Source organism: Typopeltis vanoorti, chromosome 18 (genome assembly GCF_054136105.1).
Source record: "Typopeltis vanoorti isolate ZY-2024b chromosome 18, IOZ_Tvanoo_1.0, whole genome shotgun sequence".
NCBI lineage: Eukaryota > Metazoa > Arthropoda > Arachnida > Uropygi > Thelyphonidae > Typopeltis > Typopeltis vanoorti.
In genome coordinates this window covers 64,987,753-65,008,352 of record NC_143566.1, presented here as the reverse complement: position 1 = coordinate 65,008,352, position 20,600 = coordinate 64,987,753, and the positions used below count along the sequence as shown (strand labels likewise).

Here is a 20,600-nt window from a genome sequence, read left to right as displayed (position 1 = left end):
CTTCCCTTCCACATTCCTTTTCAACCGTTTCTCAAGTATACTTGCATAAATCTTACAGGAACACTCAGTAGGGAAATACCTCTCTAATCTCACATTCAGTTTTATTTCCCTTTTTGTATATAGGTATTATGAGAGTTATACTCCAATCAACTGGAATTCGTCCCTCTGTCCAGGCCTTCTGAACTATGCAGTGCAGCCACTGCAAGACTTTTATACCTTTTATACTTCTTACATCTCCATACTTGAGCATTTCTTGTCAAATATCATCTACTCCTGCTGCCTTTCCATGTTTCAGGCTTTTGATGGCTTTTGTATTCCTATTTGCATGCCTGTTGAATGTTTTTACCACTGTGCTGTCACTGCTTGTTTCATTTAGCAATTTTTTGAAGTAATTACTCCATACATCAAGGATATCTTTTTCTCCTGTTTTCATGTCACCTTTATCATCGCTAATTCCTTTTACAGCATTCTTTCCTCCATTTCTAAGCTTTTTCAACAACCTCCAGAATATCTTGCCACCTTCTTGATATATACTTTCTATGTTCTTACCAAACTCTTCCATGACTTCTGTTTAGCTAGTTTTACACAGAGTTTAGCTTTCTTACATTTGTCTCAGTATTCTCTAAGAGAGCAAGCTGACTTATTGCTAGGAACGTTTGAAAAGCTTTCTTCTTTTCCTTCACTGCCTCTTTAGCTTCCTGTGTCCACCATGGAGATCTGATTTTTCTATCCTTGCATACAACCTCACTACATGCCTCTCTGGCTGAATCAATCAACGTTTTCTTCAGGGCTTGCCACTGAATCTCCAAGTTGGTTCCTGTTCTCAAACTCTTTCATTTTTTTTTGAGAAAAAAAATCGAGTCATTAAAAAATCCAAAACACGTAAAATATAAACATAATAATTTTTATAAATTGCATTAATCTTCTTTTAAAATCGCTATTCATCTTCACTCACAAAATTTCTAAACTCGATTCTTCATCAGAAACAGTCATCACTGTCTTGAAATAAGTCATCCTTCCTACTGTCAAGACTAATGCCACTCTTTTGGAAAGATTTTATAATAATTACGGGTTTCACTTTATTACATGAACTCTTTACCTATATGCACACCTGCGAAATTGAGGCTTTCTATCTGTAATTGTTTCCTCAAAATTTGGAGATTGTATCCAACTGATCCATTTTTCTCATAAATCCTTTAAATGGTTTGTTTATTGATACACTGAAAGGTTGAAATACGGAGGTGAGTCTTTCTGGTATTACAGCTATTTCTGTGTTCATTTCGTGAAGTTCATTCTTAACAGCTTTCATTTTATGGTTGAAACTGATCCCATACTAACAAAACAGCTATCTAACATCAATTGCCAGGACGTCTGGACCACACCTTCTTTATCCATAACTTCATCTCTTCCTCATCCATCCATCCTTTTGGATGAATATGAATGTAAACTACTTTGGGAAGTTTTTTTTTTGGGCATTGCTTTTAAAAATTAAATTCCATCTGCACAGCACGACAAAACAACAGTATAGTGGTCTTTTCATGACTAAAAGTTTTAATATATATATATTTTTTACCTTTGGAGTCAACATTCTTTTTCAAGGGAACATCAAAAGTCAGAGGCACTTCATCCATATTTAGCGATCTGTGAAACTTAATTTTATTTTCTAATTCATCTGGCATTGTTTGTGATATTTTCGTTTTTGCAAGTAAGCATAAATCATTTCTCCTTATAAATTTAAAGCACCATGATGGCACTCCTATAATATCGATATTTCTTTCTGTTGTCAATAATTTTTCTCATTGAATAATAATTTTTGTAGATACACAGCAACCCACTCTTCTTTGATTCATTATACAAGTTTTTAATTCATTTTCAATTTTTGGCAGTTTTTCCAGTTTTCTGTGGAGATTGTGTTTTCTAGAATTTGCTTCTATTAATTGCTGCTCTTGTTGTTTCCAGCTGCCCTATTTCCTTTTTTTTTTGCATACTCAATCATGCTACACTTAAATGCAATCATATAGCTATGTGTGTGCTTTGTAGAATCCATGGTTATAAAAAAAATTAAATATAATAATGTATCGATTGCTGGTTTAAATGTGTGACTGTTAACAACTGTGCAGCTATTCAAACTGATCACACATTACTGACAAGCCATGATGCACTGTAACCTTACATATATTAAAAACACATCAGTGTATGACTCACTGTAAGGTGCATCAGCATATAACACTCATTTGGCTTAGAGGATGCATCCTAATTTTCACATAAATTAATATTCATCTATAAATTTATTTATTTATAAATTCAGATAAGTTTTGTACCTAAAATACAAAAAAGCATGTCTTATAAGGCAAAAAATACGGTACTTTTTTTATTATTGATTATAAAGAAATTCAAACTTAAATTAAAATTCAAATTACAATGGAGAGATCTAAAATTATATCTGTTTTTAACTACAATCTTTGCATTCATTTATTTCAAAAATCACATTATGCATAAAGTAATATACACAAGAATGTGCTGGTAAATTTTTAATAGTGTGCTTAAACAGAAAAAAAAAAGTGGGATGTTCTTCCTGATTTTATTTACAGAATTACAATTCCGTGAATCTTTTTAGGGTAAATAAAAGTAGGTTCACAAGAATTCTAGAAATGTGAAATCTATGACAAACACTGATTATGGGGATGTCATCATTACCTTAAGAGGAAGTGACCCAGGCAAAATTAAGTGGATGTTTATTGAAAAATAATATTCCAGTAAAATTGCTAAGCAGAGATAATCCCCACATAGGCTGATTCATAGGGAAGTGGAGGTGGGGATCAGGTGCTGAAATAAGCATGATCTGACTGAATTTTCCATGTCACCATATACAAGCTTATCGTTCAAATGCCACTAGTCATGGATTAAAGTGAATGCCATTGTCAGTTTAGCAACTGGCTCACAAAATTCTTGAAAATGTAATATTCAGTTTGCCATCATGAGCCAGTACACCACTGGATATATGTGATGTACAATTTCTTATGGTATAAACCAATGAATTGAATTTTTCTTGGAGTATAAATATATTAATCCAAGAAAATAATAATTATAAAGAGAAAATTAAAGTTTACACAGTGTTGCTAGTGAATGTGGTGGTCGTGTTGAGTTATGCTAGAAAACGTGTTTTTAAGTTAAAGTATAGTGTGGCTTTTTGTCTCAAATTGTGCTTCGGTTGGATACAAGTGTCCTTCAGTGGTGTTATTGTTTGAAACTCTGTTGTATATATTGTGTTTTTGCTGCTGTTTGTTTCACTACTTCACCATCTAACAAGAGATGTACATCAGCAGCTTGGAAGACTTCTATACTAAAGTCTGGCTCTGTGTTGGATTTTTCGCAATGGATGCATTGCAAAAACTGCTATATGTAGGTGCTGAAGAATGTGAAGGATCTGTGAACTGTTTGTCTAAATGAGAAGAATGAAAACGTTGACGTATGTTAGAAGTGTCAGGATAGGCTGGAGCAATTAGGAATGGAAGCAGATGTCAGGACTGTAGCGGAAGAATTTCAGTAGGAGTTCGTGAAAAAGAAAAGTGACCATCTTCTGCAAGGGGAATTGGAAGTGCTCAGTAAGGAGGTTCTGGAAATTAAAACTGAGTTAAATGTGTTGAATAGAGAAATTAAGACTATGGAGATTACTTTAGCTGAAGTAACAGGATTAAGTATGGGAGAGTCTTTGGTGACTGATGAAGTAATAAATAGCATGGGAGTGATTAGGAGTCAACAGAATGAAAGCACAAGAGGTCTAGAAGAAACGAGATGTCGTGAGAGTGAGGGAGTAAGTAAAAGAGCGTTGAGTAATGAAACTGGGAGAGTCGTGTTGAATAGCTAGAAAATGAGGCAGTAAGTGATACTTGTTTGGACTTGAATGAAGTTATGAGTGGTACAATATATGGTGATTCTATGATTAAGGGTATGGAGAGCGATATGCCTGAGGAGTGCTTGGCTGGTGGAACAATAGAGAGAGTGGCTTTAGAATAAAGAGAGGGCATGATGCAGAAAAGATGATAGTTATGGTGGGTACAAATGACCTGAGTGGCAGTATAAATTGGGTAGCAAAAGATTTAAGAACATTGTTAGATATCATGAAGAAGAAAAATGTCAAAGGGAGGATAGTGTGTGTGTTGCCTTGTTTTGACAATTATGAGTTAAGTAGACGAGCAATGATAATGAATGATATGATTGCAAGAATGTGCAAAAAAAAAAAGAGGTCTGGAATTTGTTGATGTCTGGAGTGTGTTTGAAGGCAAAAGACAGCTGTATGCAAGAGATGGGTTGCATCTGAACATGGAAAGTCATAAGCAAATGAAGAAGTTACTGTTTTCTGAACAAGTTGAAGTAATTGGGCAGGGAAACTGAAAAAACTGAAAAGGTTGAAGTGTAAGAGGGAGAAACTTAAGCAGTGATTGTATATTTGTTGATCCTTATTTGAGGAATAAATTGCAGAAGGGAGTGGATAAAAATCGGCATGGGACCACTGAAATTAGTGACATGTATATCAGTTCTAAAGCTGGTACAAGAACTAAAGGGAATCTGCAATTTTTGTAAACTAATGCAAGAAGCATTCTAAATAAGAGGGAAGAATTTTTGGCATTAGTCAGTGCAATCTCACCAAAAGTTGTAGGCATTAGTGAAACTTGGCTGTCAGCAGAAGATGTGGTTATTGGAATTGAATGTAATGGGTACAGTATTTTCAGGGAGGATAGAGAAGATAGAATGGGGTGAAGAGTACTGTTGATGATAGCTGATGAGTTACAGCCATAGAAAGTAGTATATCAATATGATAAACATGTGAATGATAGTTCATTTGAGGCAGTCTGGTGTGAAATAGTGACCAACACAACCAAATATACAGTTGGTTGTTGCTATAGGCCAGGGGGTACAAGGGGTGATATTGAATTCATGCATCAGCAAATGAGTGCAGGGTTAGTGATTATTATGGGGGATTTTAATTATGGTGATATCAATTGGAAGGAGGAAATATCACATGGCAAAAAGGAAATGGGATTCATACATCCTATGAGATAATTACTTGAAACAGTACATAACTGAAGGGACATGTGGTGTGAGAGTGTTGGACCTGGTCATTGGTTCAGAGGATATATGCATAAGTAAGGTGTCCTTGTTACCTCCAACTGGAGAGAGCGATCATGTGGTATTAACTTGGGAGGTTGCAAAATTTGTAGATTTCTCTCTTAAGAAGGGGTATGTATGGAACTACAGGTTAGGCAATTATAACAAGCTTCAGAGTGAGCTTACAGTCGTCCCATGGCAGAACATATTGCAGGGGAAAGATGTTAGCAGTGCATGGGATAAAATCAGCAGGTATCTGAGGAAGGCAATATCAGAATGTATCCCCATGGTCAGGAAGACAAACAAGATAGGCGTTAGATGGATGAGTAGTAGTAGTATCAAGCTCGATCTGCAAAAAAAGAAAATGTTATGGAGAATTTATAAGGAGAAAGACGATCAGTACCCCCATGAGCAGTACAAGGCTAAAGCTAGGAAGGTTACCAACATAGTAAGAAAAGCTAAATCAGATTATGAGAAGACTTTAGCCAAGGAGATCAAGGGTAATCCCAAAGACTTCTTCCGCTATGTGGCAAGTAAAAGGAAGAATGACTTCGGAAGGATAACTTTAGTGGATGCTGATGGTATTGAGCTGACCAATTTAGATGTAATAGTAGAGTTACTGAGTGATCACTTTTCAAAAGTCTATCACCCAAGTGAGGATATCTCTGTATCTGTAGCAATTACTACAGGTACAGAGAATTGAAGTTAAGAAATCAGAGGTACTTAGTATATTGCAAAATTTAAATGCAAACACCGCTGTTTTATGTGGAATATCAGCTCGGGTGTTGCGTGAATGTGCAAAGGAATTGTCAACGCCTCTTACTTGGTTATTTAACTTAAGTTTGAACTCTGATATGGTCCCTAGGGAGTGGAAGAAAGGCAAAGTAGTTCCTTTGCATAAAGGTGGCTCTAAAACTGCGCTAGTTAATTACAGACCAATCACCATCTCGGGCGTGGTGGTAAAAGTATGAAAAGTTGGTTAAAGACAAAATTGAAGAATGGGTGGATCAGGATATGATACTCTATAGGGGTCAACAGGTTTTGTTAAAGGTCAATCCTGCCTTAGCAATTTATTAACTTTTTATAATAGAATGACATCTGAGTTGGACAAAGGAAATGGCTACACAGTGGTACTTCTGGATTTTGCTAGGATATCCCATGGAATACTGTTGTGCAAATTGGAGCAGATGGGGATGGATACTAAACTGGTGATATGGATAGGAGAATGGCCCAGGGAGAGATACCAGAAGGTGGTGTAAGGTGGAGTAGAGTCCAGGAAGAGGCAGGTATGCCTTAGGGCTTTGTGCTTGGGCAATTGTTGTTTAATTTGTACATAAATGATATAGGAAATAGCTTAAAGGGACTTATTCAGTTGTTTGCTGATGATGCAAAGTTGGGTGGTGCAATAAAAAATCAAGCTGATGTTGCGAGTTTGCAGGATGATTTAAATAAGCTGGCAAAATGGACAAAAGGTAATGGATGTCAGTTCAATGTGGAAAAGTGTAAAGTTATGCATTTTGGGATTAAAAGATTACTAGCTGTGTACTACATTGACGGAACGGTACTCCAAGAGATTGATGAGGCTAGGGACTTGGGGGTGTTAGTGGATAGGGAGATGAAGTTCAGGGGACATACTGCTAAGGTGTCCAAGATTGCACATAGGATTACTTGATTATTGAGGAACACACTGACATCCAGAAAAAGAGGTTATTATTCCCCCTTATAAGGCATTGATACTTCCACATTTGGATTACTGTGCTCAGGTCTGGTCACCTGGATTCCTTGGAGATGAAGAGGTTGTGGAGAGGGTTCAGAGGAGATTGACTAAGTTGGTGAGAGATGTAAAAAATGCTACCTACATTGATAGATTGAGAGCTTGTGGATTGCAGAGATTGGTTGATAGGCAGAGAAGAGGGGATATGATAGAAACATTTAAATTACTAAAAGGGTTTTTATAAGATCACTTATATGTTGAAGAACACACCAACAAGTAGAGATAAGGAGGTTTTATTACACTCTAAAAGGTTTTTATACACAGATTTGCCTAATTTTTTTAGGGGGGAAAGTCAGGAAGGAGTCAAAGTCACCATTTTAATCACTTGCCTTTGAATCCTTCCTATACTGAAATATACTGAAAAGTTTATGGCTTTCAAAGTTTAGTTGACAGGACAAAGAATTATATTAATAACTTCAGTATAAGTTATTAAATGATTTTATATGGTAGATTGCAGAATGGCGAATGAGTGAGTGTGAGTGAATGAGTTTAAAGAGAGATGTAGCAAGTGCTGTGTGAATAATGGTTAGTAGGTTTCCAAGTAATAATAATATTCTCATATTAATTTTCATGAAATTATCTACCCCTAACAATTATCTTTCTCCTAAAGCTACTCATATTTGCTACATTGAATAAATTGTTATTATTATAAATTAAAGATGCCAAGAAATTATATTCTTGGTTTCATCCTTTATCCAAGCATAAGAAAACAAAGTTTGCACATGAAGTCACTTCATGACTGGACTACTTCTATATAGAGGTTAATTGACTTCGCATCAATAGCATGACCCTTCCCAGATTGGTTTCAACCTTTATTGAGGTCTCATCAGTGAGAGCCAAACCCAGGAGTTATACAATTAAAGTAATATAGAAGTCATATTTTCATATACAAGTAGTTGAAAGGGATCACAACTTATTACTAAAATACTCGGGATTAGAGATAGATGTTGAAGTCTTTTCACTTGGTTATACTATAAATTAAAGATGCCTAGAAATTATATTCATGGTTTCATCCTTTATCCAAGTGTAAGCAAACAAAGTTTGCACTTGAAGTCATTTCATGACTGGGCTACTTGTATATAGAGGCTAATGACTTCACATCAGTTGCTTTAGTAGTAGAAACCAGTCTGGGTAGTGGCCCCTCCCATAATGCATAGCATTATACATGTCCATATGGATATGTGCATTGCATTATGAAATTCTAATACTAAGGCAATTGATGTGAAGTAATTAGCCTCTATATACAAGTAATCAAGAGGAGTACGACAAGGATGTACCCTCTCACCTTTGCTTTTCAATATATATATAAATAAAATTATAACAATCTGGAAACAGTAAAACCCATTTGGTATACAAATAACCCCACAAATGAAACACTACTATTTGCAGATAATCGAACAGTATTAGCTACATTCAAAGATGATTTACAAAGATCATTAAAATCATTAAATGATATCTCAAAACAACATAATATGACAATATCTAAAGAAAAAACAAAAATAATGGCATTCAAAGGAGAAAACCCAATAAGAAGTAAAATAGTGATAGATAATAAAATATTAGAACAGGTAAATACTTTCAGATACTGGGGATGTGATTTATTACACAAAGAAGAAAAAGACATAGACAACAAAATATCAAACTTTGTCAAAGTAAATGGCATAATAAATAACATATTTATTATGCCATATATATGCGATGCCATATATATGGGATGGCTTAAATCGCATATATGCGATTTAAGCCATCCCTAGTACAAAAACACACTAGAATCAGCCTATATAATGTCTTGTCAAAACCAACTCTACTATACGGAAGCGAAACATGGACCATAAAAAGGAAAGATGAAAAATGAATTCAAACGGCAGAAATGAAGTTTCTCAGAAAAACAGCTGGATATACCGAGTGGGACTATAAAACAAATAAAGAACTTTTACAATCCCTGAATATAAAACCAATTAATTACTACATAAGACAGTATAAACAAAAATGGACAACAGCAGACTACCAAAAATATTATACAGATACAAAATAAGTGGAAAAAGAAGAATCGGAAGACCAAGAAAGAGATGGCATGAGACCGAAACAGGCCACCTGGCCTAAAATCCATGTTAGAAAGAAGAAGATATAAGTAGTCCAGTTGTGAAGTGACCTCATGGGCAAACTTTGTTTGTTTACCATTATTATGATTATTTCGTGACACCTCCCAAGACTCATCGAAGGAGGGCACTCTACAGCTCTCCGTCTCTGTCAACTACGCTGAACCGCCACTACCATTATCATCTACACCAGCACCACCACTAGTATTTTTTGTCTGTAAATTGCGTGTGTGTGTGTGTGCTGAAGGCAGACTTGGCTGTATCCGGGATGAAAAAACTCCAGTTTCTGGGAGTAAAAGCCCTGCTACCTTCATATGAGATTGGCTAACTCACCTTCAATTGAAAAAAAAAAAAATACATTACTAAATTACTAATGAGAGGTCATGTCTGAGCAATTCGCTGTTATTTTATAATAATGTTATGACTCAGTTGGATAAAGGGAATGGATACACTGTGAAAGGCTGTTGCATAAACTGGAGAATATGGGATTGGAATATAAACTATTGATTTGGATAAGCAGGAAGTTGACAAACAGGTACCAGGGATCCCTCCTTGGATCATTATTGATCCAAGGAGGGATCCCTGATCCCTGGTATCAATCTACATATTAATGAAAATGCACGTGAAAAATTTGATGCAAGACTTCTGAAATTATTTAATATGGTCTGGATTTCTGGAAAACTTCCCAACTCTTGGAAAAAAATACTAGTTATCCTAATTTATAAAAAAGGGAATAAAGAATGACAGTAATAACTATAGGGGAATTAGTCTGCTAAATGAGGGTACAAAATTGTTGGAAGTTTTTCCACTTGGTTATACTATAAATTAAAGATATCAAGAAATTATATACTCGGTTTAATCCTTTTTCCAAGTGTAAGCAAACAAAGATGATGGTCCCACTAAGAGAACTCAATAAAGGTCGAAACCGGTTTGGGTAGTGACCCTTCCCATAATGCATAGCATTATACATACCCGTAAGGAGATATGTTTTGCATTATGATACTAAGGCAAGTAATGTGAAGTCACTAGCTTTTATGTATGAGTTGTTCCAGTCCTGATTATATTTCAGGAGCAAACTTTGTTTGCTTACACTTGGATAAAGGATTAAATCAAGTATATAATTTCTTGGTATCTTTAATATCTTTAATTTAGAAGGTACAAAATATATGTAGGAATATGAAAAGAATAACTAAACAGTATTGTAGAGAACAAACTACTAGAAGAACAGAATGGATTCTGAAAAGGCTGATGACACATAAACTCAATTTTTACTCTAAAATTATTAATTGAAAAGAGAAGAGAATTTCAAAAAGAAACATGTGGCCTTCATTCATTATTAAAAAAAAAACATTTGATAAAATTTATAGACAAAAATTATTTAAAATATTAACTGATCTAAATATACCAAACCGGCTCTTACAATCTATTCAAGAAATATACACAGGAAATAAAATAACAGCCAAGTTAGAACAAATATCAGAATGGAAAGACATATCAAGAGTAGTACAACAAGATGTACCCTATTATTGCTACTTTTTAATATGTGTGTATACACACACACACACACACACACACACACACACACACACACACACACACACACACACACACACACACACACACACACAGGAAAACCTCACTTAATGTGATGAATTAATCCATCAATTAATGTGCGCTAAGTGAATACAATAAACAATAGGAATAATTATAATTCATCCATCAGCTGGCATAAATTTGAAAAAAAAAAAATTATAAGCTATATTTGAGGATAAAATCATTAAAGTTAATAAAAATCAATTGCTTAAATTTTTATTTAATGTTTAAACATTTGATTGAGCTATTTTTTACAAAAAAATTAAGTAAAGATGCGCTTGAAAAAATAGGATTGGCTTTTTCATCTTGTCATGCAATTTGTGATAACTGGTGATCACTTTATCAAGATTTCAGTGGACTTCGACACTTTGTTCCATATCAGGATCAGCATCAAACAAAATTTTCTTAGCATGCTCACTGTGATGAAAACTAGCTCAAGTTCTTTTATGGTTAGCTTCTTAGTTGTAACATTCTCCTCTTGTTTGTACTCCTTATCTTCTTCATATGCACGCTGTTCTTCTAGATGAAGGAGATCATTGTCGCTTAACTGTTCTGAATGGGAATCGAGCACATTCTTCAGCTTTTCCTCTAACATAATTACTTTACTTCTCTTTTTATTACTGCTGCTTTCTTTTCAGTCTTTCTCTTTTCAACATTGAGGTTGAATATAATACTAAATTAAAGCAAAAAAATTGATTGAGAAAGAGAACAGAGTTTGTGCGCGTGCTTGCAATGAGCACTTTGATTCACCTGCAGAGTGTTGCCGGCCACTGCCCACTATACTGAGAAGTGTCGCTACTTGCTGGAGATTGGTGACAAAAAATTTTGTATAACATAAAAAAATCACGTTAACTGATTAATCACTTGCTTAAAGCAGGAAATAGTACCATTTCACTCAATCACACTAATTGATTATCATGCATATCAAATTTGCATTAAGCGAGGTATAAATAAAATTATAACAATCTGGAAACAGATTATTAATAAATAAATCTCATAAATAAAGATAGATACACTATTATTTGCAGATGATCAAGTTGTATTAGCTACATCAGAAGATGATCTACAGAGATCCACAAAATCATGAAATGAAATTTCAGAAAAATATAATATGAGAATATCAAAAGTAAAGACAAAAATAATGGCTTTCAAAGGAGAAAACCCAATAAGAAGTAAAATAGTGAGAGATAATAAAATATTAGAACAAATATATGCTTAGGATGTGACTTAGCATATGAAGATGAAAAAGATATAGACATTAAAAATATAAATATTAAATTTTGTTAAAGTAAGCAACACAATAAATAATATATTTAAGCCATTCCTAGTACAAAAATACACAGAATCAGACTATATAATGTCCTGTCGATAACCAACTTTATTATATGGAAGTGAAATATGGACCATAAAACAGAAAAATGAAAACAGATTCAAACACAGAAATGAAATTTCTCAGCAAAACTGCTGAATATATCAAGTGGCACTACCTGAATATTAAACTAATTAACTACTATATAAGTAAATACAAACAAAAATGGTTAGAACAAGTAAATTAAGTGGACAATAGCAGGCTGCCAAAAATACTATATGGATATAAAATAAATAAGAAGAATTGAAAGACCAAGGAGAAAGAAGAATTGAAAGACCAAGAAAGCAATGGCATGAGATGAAACAGATCACTTGGCTAAAAACCATGATAGAGAGAGAGAGAAGACAAATATATATTAATGATATTGGAAATGACCTGATAGAAGATATTCAATTGTTTGCTGATTTTGGAAATACAGACATTGCAATCAGGGATGCTGTTGATATATAGCACTTAGAGAATGATATGAATAAGCTGGAAGTATTGAGAAATAATGGCTATCAGTTTTGTGTTAGCAAGTGGAAATTTGTGCACTTGGCATAAGATATTCAATGGCATTATTATACTGGTGGGATACTGATATGCTGGATGTTTGGAGGATAGTAATTTGAAGTTTGAAGTTCACATAACCAAAATTGCAAATCCAAGTCAAAAATAATAACTGTTATGTTGAAACAAACAAACAATGGCATGTAAAGGTAACAAAATCATCTTGCCTCTTTACAAGGCTCTGGCTGGCCGAGTGGTTAGCATATCCTCTCTCTTCAGCCAAGAGGCTATGGGTGTGAATCTTGCCTAGGCATGGGTGTTTGTGATAGTCTTTCACCTTCATACATTTATTCATAGAAGTGAATAAACACTCTCCCAAGATGGACTGGGTCACCATGGGAGAAGTAGACCCCCCCTGCAATGTAGAGAGGCCTTCACCCTGTAGTGGGTAGAAAAATAGGATGATCATCATTACAAGGCTCTGATACAACCACATCTGGACTACTGTGCCTAAGATTTGGGTCTCTATGTTCTTAGAGAAGCTGTGGAAATGCTGCATAATAAGAGTCACAAAGATGACCTCTGAATTATGAAATGAGATTATGAGGACAGATTGTGAATATATGGACTGTAGACACTAGTAAAGGGGAAAGTAGGGTGATAGAAGTCTCTAGAAGTTTATAAACTTCTGAAAGGGTGTAATAGGATATTGGTTGACAAAATTTTTTGTTATGTGGAAAGTGAGGAGAGGATGGGGGGGGGGGGGGGAGGAATCCATAGAAGTTGAGTTTTTGTGCAGTTAAGAAAGGGGTAAGACCTAGATTTTTCTTTCACAGAGTAGTAGTGAGTGAACAGTCTACTTGTTGATGTGGTGAGTACATCTATGAATTTAATGAAGGTATGACAGCAGATGTGAGAGAGATATATAGCTTCTTCCAATTAATGAGTCCTTCATTCCATGAAGGTCTCTAATAATAATAATTACCTACTTCAACAACTGGGCTGCTGTAACTTTTACTCAGCAGTTGTTATGAGCCTTAACAATATATCTCATAATGTATTTTTGGAAATCATAATTTTGTGTTTAATACAGTTAGAAATGGGATCCTTTTGTAGAAAATGCTAATGTTTAATTTTTTAAACCCCTTCAGAAGAAAGAGCACAACAAAAAAGAATATAAATGACAAGTGGAATGAATAAATATCAATTTAATTGCAACCATGAAAATAATGCAAAATTTACAGCCTGCTTACTTTTTGGAAAAGTCTTTAAAGCAGAGTCTTAATTTATTCTGTAGTGGAGTGGGAGTCTTCTTTCCATCAACAAGATCCAAGAGAAATACAATAGCTACCTCCATGGGGCCCTAAATTAAAGAGTTTTATTAAACATTAATTAAGAAAAAATTTCTATGACTAAAGAACACACAGTAATAACAAGGATATTTATAGTAACAGTAAGGACAGGATAGCATGACGTGCATTACCTGTCTGGATCCAAGAGAAATACAATAGCTACCTCCGTGGGGCCCTAAATTAAAGAGTTTTATTAAACATTAATTAAGAAAAAATGTTCTATGACTAAAGAACACACAGTAATAACAAGGATATTTAGAGTAACAGTAAGGACAGGATAGCATGACATGCATTACCTGTCTGGAGTTAACAACTGAAGGTAATTGTTAGCAAAGTTCAAATCTATGATGTTAAAAGATAGAGGATGACACTAGAGTGTCATTTAGTTAAAAGCCTTTGAAAGCTACTGTTGAAAAGTTTTATTTTTGTACTGATGCACATGATTTGCATCTGCATTTTAGTGTAGCTTTGTTTAATTTTCATAGTTCAGCATAACTGAGTGATTGTGAAGCTTCGTGTGGTTGAAACAGACATTTATTTTTAATATTTTTAAAACTTGTGGTGAATGACAACAAAATGGCAGGATGAACAAGAGCTATGCTTGACATGCATCAAATCAAATGTAATTAACAGGTGGGTTTTTGAGAATAGATTGTTGTAGTGAATGCAGCATGTATATGCAGTAGAATGTGGAGAGTATGTAGTATCTACATATAAATAAAATTACAGTTAAATGTGCTTGTACAAATTAATTCTTTGTAAAAGATTAAACAAATCATGCAGTCTGTCTGAGTCTGATAACACCTGCCTGAGTGTATATCGCTTGGCTAGAATAGGTAAAAATTTCATTCCTCTCGCTTGTATCAAGTGCTGGCACTCCACCAGAATATGACAAATAGTAAGATGCATATTCCATTTTTCATACATAGGTGGGTCATCAGCCCTCAGTAAATAACGTGTAAGATGACCGTGACCTATGCGGGCTTAGCGAGAACAACTTCCTCTCCTCTTTCTATGTTAACTAGAATGCCAATGCTTAATTTCAAGCTTAATGTCATGCAATTTGTTTGTAAATGTTACCTGCCATGATGACTGCCATTGTGCAATTATGTTGATTAATATTAACAGTGAACACAGACTTATAAGAAAATAACTATTTATTAACTTATTGCTAATATTTCACTGGTATTATTCCAGCATCTTCAATTATAACATATAACACAAAGACTATAAGTCCTAATTAGGTGCCATCTATGTTGAAAAAAAAAAAAAAAAAGAGAGAGAAAGCAGGTATTAATTAGATGACTGATTCCCAAATCTTTGGCAAATTTATACACCCATACTTGTTGAGGTTTGGAGTATGTTTCAAAGCTTATAAAAGGCTCCGACTTATTTCAAGGCTATGACTTATAGAAGCACTTTTTTTTTTTCCAATTGAAAAATAAACAAAAGTGATGCACAGAAGCTTTTATAAGTCAGGGATAGAGAGATTGTTCTTGGGATATGTCAAGAAATGGTAAAGAGTTATTAGATTCTTTTTCTACTGTAAAGTGGATTTTGGGGTGTTGGCTGTTTAGGTAGATGACAAATGCATCCAAAGTCTTGTCCATGGGGCCAATGGCAAACACATCACTCACCTATGTATTGTGACCATGCTAGTAGTTTGTAGGTAGCTGTGGTAAGTACTTTGTTTTCAAAGTGTTCCATGTAAAAGTTTGCTAAAGGTGTGTGTGTGGGGGGGGGGGCATAGCAGTACCATTAATCTGCATGTAGGAAAAATCAAAAATCTACAAATAGATTAATCGTACTGCTATGGATTCTCCTCCCCACTCTTTAGCAAATGTTTTCAGGAGAAAACGAATCTAACTGTTTACCATTTCTTGGCATATTAGTCACCCACCTTTCAGATGGATCATTATCTTTTTCCATTTAGAAAAAGCAACACACACACACACACACACACACACACACACACACACACACACACACACACACACACACACACACACACACACACACACACACACACACAGGAAGATACCTACATAATCACATCACATCATCATCCAGTCCAATAATATGGCATTTTAAAAACACTTACACACTGAGCCAGAGCCATTTGTTCTAACAATACAGCTCTGTCCACAAAACTCAAATATCTGCACCATACGTTCTTGGCTAACTGGCTACAATCCGTACAAAATAGATAAAGTACTACATAGCCCCATCACCCTTCCCTACCCCTAATACACAGGAATGCAACGTTACCATTTCTATTCCCCATGTCAGATATACATCAGGAAAGATATCCAAAGTATTAATGAAGCATGGCCTTTGCACCACTTTCAAACCTGATGTTAAATTAACAACTATTATTGGCTTGTCTAAGGATAAACTTAACCCTCTAACACACCCCTGGATTGGATTAAGTTTGTGACTATGACTTGGTCTACTATGGGCAGACAGGAAGATCTGTTAACATCTGACTGGAAGAACATAAAAAATACATTTGCTACCATTATTATGGCAAGTCAGGACTGGCAGACCAGGCTTTGAACATCCTTTCACACAGGATTAGCTAGAAGAAAACGAATGTGCTATTTAGAAGTTGTTACAGATCTGAAAGATTATTTTTTGTCAGCCATGGCTTTAAAGAATTCTCCTAACCTGAACAAATATGGTTGCATTAATTTGACAAAAATTTGGGAGACTATTATCTTAAGAGAAACTCCAACATAGCTGTAATGATTTTTTTTTTTTTTTTTACATTAGAGTCCTATTTTACAAAATAGGACTTTAGATCTTTTGTACATTACAATTGTATTGTTTCACTTACTCACTGTCACATATTCAACCTGTATTGTGCTCTGATGATGCTAATTTGAAATCCAGCGAAATATAAGCAGTTAATAAAACATCTTTTGATAAAATGGTCTGGTGTTGTTAATACCATTAAAAATAAGTCATGAATAAAAAATAATTAACTGGCCATTGTAAGAATTGCACATTATGACCTCAATAAAATATTATTATTATTATTATTACAGGCTACTCTATGGAGTCTTTAGACTCATCCAAGGAGGCTCTAAACATCATATCAAGCACTATCCAACATTTACGCAGTTGTCTATAGATTGCCAGAGTCTGTTGTGGGTGCCATGAACAGACTCTGGCAATTTATTCCATTCATTCAACACTCTCCAAGCAAAAAACCTAGTTCTAACATCCTTGCTAACTACACACTTACTCAGTTTTCAAATATGGCCTGTAGTTCTCCCACCACCAGACCTTCTGAAAAATTTCCTCTGAATTAATCTTGTAAAAACCCTTCAGTAATTTGTATGTCTCAATTTATTACCCCTTTTCTGCCTGTCAACCAGTTTTTTAAACCCACCAATCTTCAACATGCTCTGGTAAGGTTCATTCCATACACCTGCTATCATCCTTGGTCACTAAATAACTTAAGGAATTCACAACATATACTGGAATATAAGTTAAAATAAACTTTAATATATACTTCCTATATTTCGGCAATGTCACGTTGCCAAAATATAGGAAGTTCCCATGAAGACTTTCCTAAAGTCTTCATGCGAACATAAGATTAAGACACGTGCATGCAGGCACTAAAAGCAGCAAATGAGGTTGAAGAGAGGAAACTACTGTTTTTCATAAAGTCCTGATGGTGTCCCCTAGCAGGCTATATTAGGTATTCTTGGTCGTTGGGCTGAAGTTCTAAAGATGTACATCTCCCAAATTTGGGGCAGTCTCATGCATCCAAATTTGTTGAGATTTGGAATGTTTCTTAGGGCTGAGGCTGATTCTATGAATAGTCTTTCAAATTTATACTTGCTGCAGTGTATTACTGTGGCTTTCTTCCACCATATTCTGTGGCGCGTATCCAGAGCATGGTCTGCAAGCCCAGAGTGGCTGTACTGGTGAAACCGGATGTAGTCTTTGGGTTCCGAAATTCTGATATTCGCTGTCCTGCCTGTTTGGCCAAAGTAGGATAGCTTACAGCTGCAAGGGACCTGGTATACACCAGGTCCCTTGGGATGCCAATTATCTATATGGTCTTTAACAAGAGGTCATGTTTATTCAGGATTTTGGTAATTTTTTCCGAGGTGCCTCGGATGTAGGGAATGGTGATGGATTTAGAGTAATTTTTTTTTTTTTGTGAAGGAAGAGGGGGGGGGGGGGGCTGTGGTTTACTGGTTTTAGTATTTTTGGATGTTATAGGGTTGTAGTCATTGGCTGAGAAAGTGTTAAGGATGCGATTTAGTTCAGTGGTTAGGGCATTGTCATTTTGAACAGATTAGTTTAGCCCTGTTGTATAGTCTCTTGATAACTCCATATTGTTGTGAGGAGGGGGTGGGATTGTTAGTGAATGTATCTGCCTGTATGGGTGGGTTTTCTATAAACTGAGAAAACCAAGGTTCCATCAGGCTGGCGGGTGACTAGTGTGTCTAGAAAAGGGAGGCTGTTGTTTTCCTCTTTTTCCAGGGTGAACTTGATTCTGGGGTGTTGGTTGTTTAAATGCGTTAAGAAGGAGAGAAGTGTATCAGAGTCATGTGGCCAAATAGCGAACACATCATCAACGTAGCAAAGCCATATGGTAGGTTTTTGAGGGGCAGACTTTAAGGCTTTCTCTTCAAAAGTCTCCATAAAGAAGTTGGCCAAGGGTGGGGAGAGTAGTGAACCCATGGCTGTCCCATCTATCTGTTTGTAGAATTTTCCCTGCCAAATGAAATAGTCGAAGTTCATTGTGAACTAAAATAGGGCTGAGATATCGGGGGTGGAAATTTGGCTTGGATGAGTTCTAAGGTTTCCTTGAGTAGGACATTTGTAAATAAGGAGGAAACGTCAAAACTGACCAATATGTCAGTATGTTGGAGTGTAAGGATTTCTACACTGGCTTTGAAGTGGACTGAGTTTTTTGTGTGTGATGGTGTGTTGCCAGTTTGGTATGTGAGCGCCAAGAAGTGACCTTCTTACAGAGCCTATGGAGTTTTCTAATTTGTGAGTTGGTGGGATTCTATTCAATTTGGATGTAAGTAGCCTGATCTAATAATAAAGTATTAAGCTTACCTGTGTAGTCAGTATGGTTGAGTACTACAGTGGCATTCCCCTTATTCGCTTTAGTGATTACTATTTTTTTTTGTTTTTCCTTCATTTCCCATAGAACCTTATATTCACTATTGGATATGTTAGTTTTTGGTGGTCTTGCTTTGGTGAGAACACAGGCTACATCCAGTCTAATATTGTCGCCGATGTGGTTTGGAAGGTGGCGGATACCACGTTCAATCTGGATCATAATTTCTTCGGCCAGTATTTTTCTAGGAGCAATGCCGAAATTGTGGCCACGTGCAAGAGCATTGAGTGCTTCAGATTTCAAAATAACGAAAGAAAGGTTGACTACTGTGCTGAGTGGTAGTTTTGGTTCGGAGGTAGAGTTCTTTTTTAAATTATCAAATTTCTTGATATGTTGACTCTGTATTTTCTCAAATTCTTTATTTGCCGAAGTGCATGAGACGTCATATAGAATTGACCAAAGTTCGTGATTCATTGTGTTGGAAAGCTCTTCCTCTAGCACCCGAATAGCTTTGTTTGCATCGCTAGGAGAACACAGGTGACGGTAATTTGTTCTCGTAGCAAAGCAAAGCTAGAGCGTTTATAAATTCAGAGAGCCTTCTGTGAAAAGAAACTGTGCTTAAATTTCACACAATTTGGGATTACCTGATTATCCCGATAACTTGATAACTTCAGCTTCACTTTACCGTATTGGCGGGCTTTGCGTGCAATGGAATCTCCATGGATGATAGTAATTCTCGTAGAAAGGCTTATACATTGGTTGCACATGATTACTAAATAACTTAAGGAATTCACAATGTATACTGGAATACAAATTAAAATAAACTTTAATATATACTTCCTATATTTCAGCAACGTCACATTGCTATCTTCATGGGAACATAAGATAAGACACGTGCACACAGGCACTAAAAACAGCAAATGAGGTCAAATCGAGGAAACTACTGTTTTTCCTAAAATCAGAATATTATTCCGATCTTAGGAAATCCTTAATTCATGATAAAAAACTTCATGATAAAAAAACCCAGTTTGCAGAAGAAAAAATTCATCTTTCATCAGGTCAATGCATCTGCCCACAAAGGTGTTTTGGCAATGGGAAAATGAAGGGATCTGCACTATGAATTGTTGGAATATCCACCCTATTACCCAGATTTGGCTCCCTCTGACTTATATCTCTTCTCAAAACTAAAACTCTTCCTTGCTGGTCAGTGTTTTTCTTCGAATCAAGAGGAGATTGCAGCTGTAGAGGAGTAATTTGCAGATCTTACTGAGAAAACCACTACAGGGACGAGATAATGGTGCTGAAGCATCGCTGCAATAAATGTATTAGTCTTAAGGGAGATTATGTTAAAAAATAAAAATAATTTTTAAATTATAAATTTGTTTTTTCATTGTTAGGCCGAGAACTTTTCAGACCACCCTCGTATTAACATTGAAATGGCATCTATTTTCATTTGCCCAGAAATTCAGCTTATTTAAATAGTTATGAAAGCTCTGCATGTCAGTCACATTCTTGACTACATGACTTATCTTCACATACAGCTGAATATATCTCCTGTCAAAAATCCTTCCTTGTGCCATTAACGTAAAAATTGAATAACAATGTGTAAAAATAATCATATTAAAAATTCTGAATATTTTTACGTATTAATTTTGCTTGTTAGTTTTTGTTTTCATACACGCAGTGTCTGCACTTGTGATGTGCTCGTTATGAAAATATTATGTTA

General features: G+C 35.3%; 1 protein-coding gene across 1 annotated transcript in view; it reads right to left on the bottom strand.

The window, feature by feature from the left end:
• The window catches only part of Zir (dedicator of cytokinesis), a 667,641-nt gene that overhangs the window by 31,985 nt on the left and 615,056 nt on the right, over positions 1 to 20,600 (bottom strand). The window contains exon 42 of the mRNA XM_090407837.1: positions 13,687 to 13,796. Coding sequence (XP_090263963.1) covers positions 13,687 to 13,796 — 110 coding nt within the window. The remainder of the gene's footprint in view (positions 1 to 13,686; positions 13,797 to 20,600) is intronic.